General features: G+C 36.1%; 1 protein-coding gene across 1 annotated transcript in view; it reads left to right on the top strand.

Moving 5' to 3' along the window:
* Window positions 1–8314, top strand: part of LOC113226812 (aldehyde dehydrogenase X, mitochondrial-like) — a 20639-nt gene extending 12325 nt beyond the window's left edge. Inside the window, exons 2-11 of the mRNA XM_026459576.1 lie at window positions 945–1049; window positions 1434–1701; window positions 2079–2195; window positions 3205–3392; window positions 5323–5425; window positions 5809–5990; window positions 6391–6555; window positions 6633–6790; window positions 7119–7193; window positions 8119–8314. Of these exons, the coding sequence (XP_026315361.1) occupies window positions 945–1049; window positions 1434–1701; window positions 2079–2195; window positions 3205–3392; window positions 5323–5425; window positions 5809–5990; window positions 6391–6555; window positions 6633–6790; window positions 7119–7193; window positions 8119–8194 (1437 nt within the window). The 3' untranslated portion in view covers window positions 8195–8314. The remainder of the gene's footprint in view (window positions 1–944; window positions 1050–1433; window positions 1702–2078; window positions 2196–3204; window positions 3393–5322; window positions 5426–5808; window positions 5991–6390; window positions 6556–6632; window positions 6791–7118; window positions 7194–8118) is intronic.
* The last annotated feature ends 202 nt before the right edge of the window (window positions 8315–8516 follow it).

Here is an 8516-nt window from a genome sequence, read left to right as displayed (position 1 = left end):
CGAATTTTCGCAGTATCCATCTTTCTTGTCTAAATTGAATAACAAAAGCAATTGAAAGTCGATATTCAAATGTTTCAAATTAAAAAAAAAAATCACAGAAACCATTTGAAAAAAGTTTCATTCGAAAACCTCAAACCATGACGATTCTATGAAAATTCAAAGAACCTATTGCAATAAAACGGCAATTTCATACTTTAACCCCTAATATATGGTCTGGAATCTTATAGTGAAAGCGTATGCAGTTCCCCATAAAAGAATCGTTTACCTTAGTTAAGCGAAATCGTGGTACCATGAGTTTGGACTTAGCTTAGCTCCACCCAAAAAGTGATTGAGTTAGTATTCCTATATTTAATACGTTTCCATATCGGTAAACGAAAAAGAAATAATTAAGAAATTAAGAAATAATTTTTAATACGATTGACTGTTATTTATAAAAAAAAGCCCGTTTTCGATACCAAAAGCTACGTACACAAAAGTTACAGATTTGTTAATATTAAAAGTATCAATTACAGATCAAACTACGTTTATGAAGCGGCTTTCAGACACAATCTAATATAAGATAGAAATAGAGAAAAATTTGTCAAAGAATTGTTTTCCTTGCGAGAGGTTTCCTCTTGCAAAATGTTCTGTATGTTTTTCTAGATGTTAGTATTGTTTGGTAATTACAGTCCCACTATGTTCTGTTACGCCATTTTGTGTGACTCTGAGGAAAGTCTTGTTTGATTCTTTATTTTTGCATGAATGTACGAAAATGTGATACTGTTGACAGATGTACGATTCGGGGGGCCGCAAATTGTATTCAATGATAATTTTGTAGTTTCTCGAATTGTCACTGTGACTCATGGTGTAACTGTGTACAGTTTGACTACATTACATCATCACATGAATTGAAATAATGTTGATCTCCTATGTAATACTTATGATGTTATTCGTTTGCTGTATAGTTGTTCATCAACAACGAATGGGTGGACTCCGTAAGCAAGAAGACTTTCCCCACAATCAACCCTCAAGATGAGTCTATCATCACACAGGTGGCTGAAGGCGACAAGGTATGTTACTGTTGTTGATGCAAAGATCGAAAATGAAGAAAATCTTTATATCAATAATAGTATGATATTTGATTTGAAATTGTGTAAACATAAGATACTATTCCCGGAATCGGAATTTACGTACGAGAAAAACAAACGGATGAAACACGACATGGTAAGAGGAGAAATTAAAGAAATAAATATATTTATATGTAGGTATATGTACATACAAAAATCTTCGTGGTGCTTCTGCTACAAGCGGAAGTAGTAAAACTCTTTAAATTCACCTTATTCTTACAGTCTCCTTCGGTGCGAAATAGCACGCAACTGCCCAAGCTATGACCTAATATTTCATAGCCAGTATTATCATAGATACAACGTATAAATTATACCCTGTACTTACAGGCTGACGTGGACCTTGCAGTCGAAGCCGCAAAGAAGGCATTCCACCGTTATTCCGAATGGCGCACCCTAGACGCTTCCCAAAGAGGTCGCCTTCTTTACAAATTGGCTGATCTCATGGAAAGAGATGCGAAGTACCTTGGAGAACTGGAGACCCTGGACTGTGGAAAACCAGTGAAACAGGCTGAAGGAGAAGTAGTCTGGGCTGCTAGTGTGATCAGGTTCTATGCTGGAAAGGCCGACAAGATATTGGGCAATACTATCCCTGCTGGTTGGTAGACATTTCTATTTTGTATTATTTTCTTTCACACACACACATACACACGCACGCACACACACACAGACACACACACACACACACACACACACACAGAGAGAGAGAGAGAGAGAGAGAGAGAGAGAGAGAGAGAGAGAGAGACGCACAGCACACAGTACAGTAACTAGTTCCTAGAACGGACTCTTTTTATACGGAATTTAGTTATATAATGTAAGATTTGTGTTTGAGAAATAAATAATTATCACAGAAATAAGCTTAGATCTATTATACACTATATGACAAAGATATAACATTCAAAAAATAATTAATTTTTAATACCCAATATAAAAATGTTATAATGTAATTTAATTTTGCTTAATTGACCTTTCTAGATGGTGAAGTCATTTCTATGACGATGAAGGAGCCCGTTGGCATTTGTGGTCAAATTCTGCCATGGAATTACCCAATCCCCATGTTTGTGTGGAAGATCGGCCCTGCTTTGGCTGCTGGTAAGCATTTAACTTGTGGTGCTTGGTTATATTCTCGATCTTGTTAGGTGGGTGCTCGTCACCTCTTAAAATTTCGTCTGCAACTTCGTTCCCTGCAATGCCACTGTGTCTAAATACCTACCTAATCTAGTGTACTCAGGCCTTAAATAAACTATGAATTGACAATAGCACATTCGAATGTGAGCCTGGCATCCAGCTCTTCAAGTTCAACTACATTAAATAACCACCGCCTTACTGCCCGAGAGAATCATAAAAAAATATTTCGTCATATATATGTATATATTCTAATTACTACATGTGAGGTTCTGAACGTTTAGTATTCTTGCTTCAATATAATACTCGTAATTAATCATTGGAGATAATAATTAACTAATTATTATTTATTAAATTTTTATTGAATTGATATTCAATTATTTTTTGTGAAATTACTCCACTAGTTTGTTATTAATACAAAGATCGAACACTCAGAAAAAATTCCTTCGATCCGGTCGGATTCGAACCGACGTCTTCTTGCATACCGTACCAGACGCTATACCAACTAAGCCACGGAACGCACCAACGGACCTCACGAATTCTTCTTTGTGCTTGCGTCGTGTCTTTGTATTTGGTTTTTCAACGACCTTTTAGTCGTAGCGCCATCTATGAGAAATCTATGACAGATTTATCACCCATTAATTAATTAATTAATTATTATTTTATACGTACTGCCTTGTAAGTACAGTCAGTAGTGGGACATGCCCTGTCTTTTTATAGGAATCTCGTTTTTATGTACATCTTAAAAGGCACCAATTCAGTGTGATATCAGAAATAACTATTTCTGTCTTCTTTCTCCATCTTTTCAGTAGTTACCTAAACATTTTGTTTTTGAACCCTTATCACTATTAATTTCCTATCGTTATAAACGTTTCTGTTTATGGTTACATATTCCCTTTTTTTTAATATTAATAAATTCGATTTGTATTAAAATATTCCCTACAGGATAACAAATTTCTTCATACACATCTTTCAGGCTGCACTGTCGTTGTAAAGCCCGCGGAGCAAACTCCACTAACTGCTCTTGCTGTAGCTGCGTTGGTAAAGGAAGCCGGCTTCCCACCAGGCGTTGTAAATGTTATTCCTGGTTATGGTCCTACAGCCGGAGCTGCGCTTACTCACCACCCTGATGTTGATAAAATCGCTTTCACTGGATCTACTGAGGTAAAGTAAATTAACTTATCCATCTTCATGCAGAACTGAATATTTGATACGCAGTTTTTTGTTTTTTGTTTTTTTTTGCGAGTCCGGGAATGACATCGTAAAGACTTTTTAACAATACTTACGATCTATCGATATTTTTTCATGGAACTGTGTTTTCTGAATTAAGTTTTGCATTTTTCATTCAATGCAACAAACTAGACTGGTTAAATAGCAACGGAAGTCTGACAATAAGTTTATTAAAAATGTTCACTATATCGCAGTTTTATTTCATTCGCTTCGTCAGTGACATTGAGCATAATAAGCAATAACAAAATCTAGTTGACGTTATTGAGCACATGTCACTTATTATTAATTATGTGGTTGAACGTGACTGTTGAGTTCTTTGACAACATTAGCATTGCTAAGTAGAACCCACGTCGTCTCAGTAACGAAAACGTCTCGCCTTTAATTGAATGATACACGAATGGAACGCCTATACACAAACTTTTATTTATTTATAATTATTTCTTAGTTGACGTGATATAATATATGAATAGGTTTCCAGAATAGTGGATGGCAGTTTTTGTTGCTAAATCCGATCCCAAGTTATTTTAAACGTAGGGCTATCTGGTGCCTAATTGTAATCGGTGCGTTTTGTCATTTTTTATTTCACTAGTAATTTTTGATGCTATAAATATCTAAGTTGCAGAGTCAAACAAAATAATAATGTTAGAATAAAAGTAAAGTTTAACAGTCAATGTTCGAACTCTTATATTTTTTCTCATCTCACCAAACACGTCCACCGTTTATGAACTCGTAAAATTAATCTTCTAAACCTACGCAGGTCGCACATTCACTCTAATATGTATCCACATATACAAGCACTTCGCATATCACTTGCACTTTCACACACATCACAAACAATTACACAGACATCACATGCACTTTCGCACACATCACACGCACTTCCACACACACCACATGCACTCAATCATCACACACACTCTCACACACTTACAATTTAATTTTTATTCTTATATTTATATTTTTTTTTGTTATCACTCTTTTTTCCAATTAAGTATACATGTAACTTGTTAATATAGATTTATAAATATTGATCAGAATTTCTGGAGGTGGAGGCCTGGTGACCTAAAATACAGGGTATCCCAGTTTAGGCTCCAGCCTCTACAAATTTTCCTGTCATGTTTTATCTCTTATGTTTACTTATGTTGTTACAAATTTGTGGAGGAAATAAAGAATTTACTTACTTACTTAGCTTTTTCAGGTCCCAGGATAAGCCTTGTCCTTCTCTCGTTAGATCACAGTTATCTTTTCCATCATTCAATTCCGGTTTTTATTCCCACTCCTTTACTGTTCATGCGGTCAGATGTTGGAACGAACTTCCCATTACTGTACGTGATAGTAAATCCTTAGCTATCTTTAAAATGAGAGTCAAGGATCACTATTTATCCTCTGTTCTATCCATTTTATAGATATTATAATATGAAATATTTATTTAAATTTTAATTAGTCTTTATATAGTCTGTAGTAATTTAATATTTTTGCTATGTTTTTTTTTATTATTATTTTATTACATAATTTAATTTTGTTATGTTGTGCACGTAAACCCATTATTGTAATTATTGTGTCCTGTATTTTAGTCTTCAGGAAGAAATTTCTTATAGAAATTTTTGTTTGTGTTTTCCGTTTTACTAAATGTGATTTGTGTTTTCCTGTACAATAAATAATTAAATAAATAGATAATAATACATGCCAACTATACGATAAGAAGGAGATATATAAATGTTCATTGGTATTTTTGACTACGAGAGCTATATATGCAGAATATATATTTAACTCTAACAAGTTCATATACCAATCGTTTATTGTCTCTGTAATTTCTGAATTTAACAGCACTTCACGGGATGTATATCTTTATGTTTGTTGACAGATTGGTCGCATTATCATGCAAGTAGCATCCGCCGTGAACCTCAAGCGAGTCACCCTCGAGCTTGGCGGCAAGAGCCCCTTGGTTATTTTTAATGATGCTGATGGTAAATTTTCAAACTTTTTTCTTTACAATTTTTACAATGTTCAGAATTGACCACTGAGCAAGTGCTTCAATTTACTGGGCGGTAAATCCTGAAAGACATGCATATGTACATAACATGCATATTTTCCAACTGGTAAATACTAAATTGAATTTGATATACAGCACTTGTCTACTTATATTTCTATACTAATTATTCCATAATTTTATAGTCGAGGGTACTCGAAACCTCTTAACCTTTATTACAATATCTATACACTCGGAAAAATACTTATTATAAGCACAAGATGATGTTATTGAAAAGCTCTTCTAACAATTGGTAAATTAATAACTGCATTCCAATTCGAATATTTGAAAAATGAGCGAAAATTGTAATTCTTCGTATAGTGGACATGGCTGCCGATCTCGCTCACCGAGCTGCTTTTGCCAATGCTGGTCAGTGTTGCGTGGCTGCAACCAGGACTTACGTCCAGTCTGGAATCTATGACAAGTTCGTCGCTAAAGCTGCTGAAATCGCTAAGAAGAGGACTGTTGGCAACCCTTTTGAAGACGTTCAACAAGGCGCACAGGTGACTTATTCATTAATAGATCACCAACAACACTAGGTCTCTGAGATTCACTGTACGCTGCTAGAGCACAGGTTATAGTGCCCTTCCCGCATAACCAAGAGGTTGATAGGGAGGGTCACTATAATCTGAACTTATGTAAAATGTATGGGAGCTATACGCTGCTGACCTTTTTGGCATTTATTGGAGAGACCCAAACATTGTGGACGGCTTTGGGCTAATAATGCTAATCATTTATATCGCTAACATAAAGCACAAGACTGCATTATGTGTGAAGGATATTTCTAAATGCAAAAAAAATACAACTAATATAAGAGACATTTTTCCAAAGCCATTCTCCTCACATCATGATGACCAAATATTCTTGAGAATTCATTAAGAGTTTTGATTGTAATGTTTTAAGATTGACGATGAGATGTTCAACAAAGTGATGGGATATATCCAGTCTGGCAAGAAAGAGGGCGCCAAGTGTGTAGCTGGTGGTGCCCGTCACGGTACTGTTGGCTACTTTGTTCAGCCCACGGTCTTCGCTGATGTCAAGGATAACATGAAAATCGCTAGGGAAGAGGTAAACACAAAATTATTTACCTTACTATTTATTACTTACCTTAGTTATCTACAAGTTTCTCTTTTCATGTTTTCTAGATCTTCGGCCCTGTCCAAAGCATCCTCAAATTCGAAAACTTTGATGAGGTAGTGGATCGCGCCAACGACTCTAACTACGGCTTGGGAGCTGGTGTAGTCACCAACGACGTCACTACTGCCCTTGCCTTCATTAAACACGCCCGTGCTGGAAGTGTTTGGTATGTTTTCAAGTAATGTTAACCGAATTTCAGGGTCGTATTCCAGAACTCTACTCAATACTCAAGTCAGGACTTGAGTATTGCAGTGAGCACTGAAAATCATACTCAAGGCCTTGCTATTAGGGTCGTATTTCCAGTGCTTAAAATCATAATCAAGTCTGCTCAAGTCCTGACTTGAGCACTGAGTAGAGTTCTGGAATACGACCCTAAGACAGCGATCGTACAGTATTTTTAAAATTCGTTTGTTCTTACTACCGTTACAGTATTTAATTACAGTAAATTTACATTTAATGGGATAAATATGGCTAAAATTATATTGTCTTTCCAGGGTCAACACGTACGAACATGTCACTCCACAAACTCCATTTGGAGGATTCAGAGAATCTGGCATCGGACGCGAGATGTAAGTTTTCGATTTCTTCAGCATAAATACTATTATAATGGCTATATTTTCCAGTGTTATTAGGAAATATCGCCTGGCTACCTAATAATGGTAGCCGAGTGGAAGAAAGGTTCACGGAGTTTCAATTAGAGGTCGTTTAGAATCCTGACACGTACGTACGACTTTAATTTCTAAATTACGTATTTTATACCTACGTTTGTCAATGTTTAGTGACAATACTTTTGGGTCAGCATTTTATTTAAGAAAATTTAGACCACAGTCCTCCACTATGGTCCAAATTTTCTTAAAAATAAATGAATCTTACCAACTCTCTTGTGATAGGTTTAATCACAGTCAGAGATAAATATATCTCATCACACCTGGAACATCTATAACTTCGTAGATAAGTGGCATCGCTCTGCACCTTTTACCGAATGAATGTAGAGTTTTTCAACCTTATCTCTCCCCTCTCCAGCTCCGGAGCATTCGTGCTGAACTCCCTAGTCACAGTTTCACAAGTTTGGTGGCACCGGACTCCCTTCCAGCGAATATATTCACTCCCTTTTATGATAGAGGGTCATTCAAACGAGACGTGAAAAAGCATAACGGTTAGGAGACTGCCACGCAGAGGTTCCAGGTTCGATTCCCGGGCCGGGAGAAATATTTGTATGGCCTATATTTATTTCTCTCGTGAGTTTGGACGTAATTTGTGGTTGTCTATGTATATGTCCATAGCACCCGCGACACAGGGTTTCCCTAGTGCGTATGTTGAGTGTGTGCGTTATTAAAAAAAAGTTGCAAAAGCACTCAGAGCTTTACGTCGCAAAGATCTAAAGGGCACAGCCCCCGCGCCGAGTTGACAATTCCCGTGTGCCTGTAATTTCATCTGCGTCACAGTAGATAAATTCTGAGTAATATTTTAAGTCTCTACAATATTTGTCCGCAGGGGTGAAGACGGCATTCAGCAGTACTTGGAAAACAAAACCGTGACGTTCAAACTGCCCAAAAAGCCCCAGCTTTAAATTGCAAGGGCGAAATGACCAAGCATTTTATACCAAAAATTTTATTTGAACCACTATGATGCCATATGACTTGTTTAATTAATTTCACACATTTAATAGTCATCTATTATTGCACTAAATAAAGTATATGTTTATTAAATTAGGTATTATTATTTTTTATACGTGTACGAGTATCTGTCTGTTTAAAATCCTTACGTTTTTTATATTTTTAACAACTAACCTTTAATCGCCCAATGATTTGAAACTTGACGTGTTAACAAACTTTAAATTTCGCATGGAGTTGACAGGAAGTGACTAAGAATTATGACCACAATGTTTCCCT

This window comes from Hyposmocoma kahamanoa, unplaced genomic scaffold (assembly GCF_003589595.1).
Source record: "Hyposmocoma kahamanoa isolate Upper Pololo Valley unplaced genomic scaffold, ASM358959v1 202, whole genome shotgun sequence".
Lineage (NCBI taxonomy): Eukaryota > Metazoa > Arthropoda > Insecta > Lepidoptera > Cosmopterigidae > Hyposmocoma > Hyposmocoma kahamanoa.
This window is presented reverse-complemented; position numbering and strand designations above follow the sequence as displayed.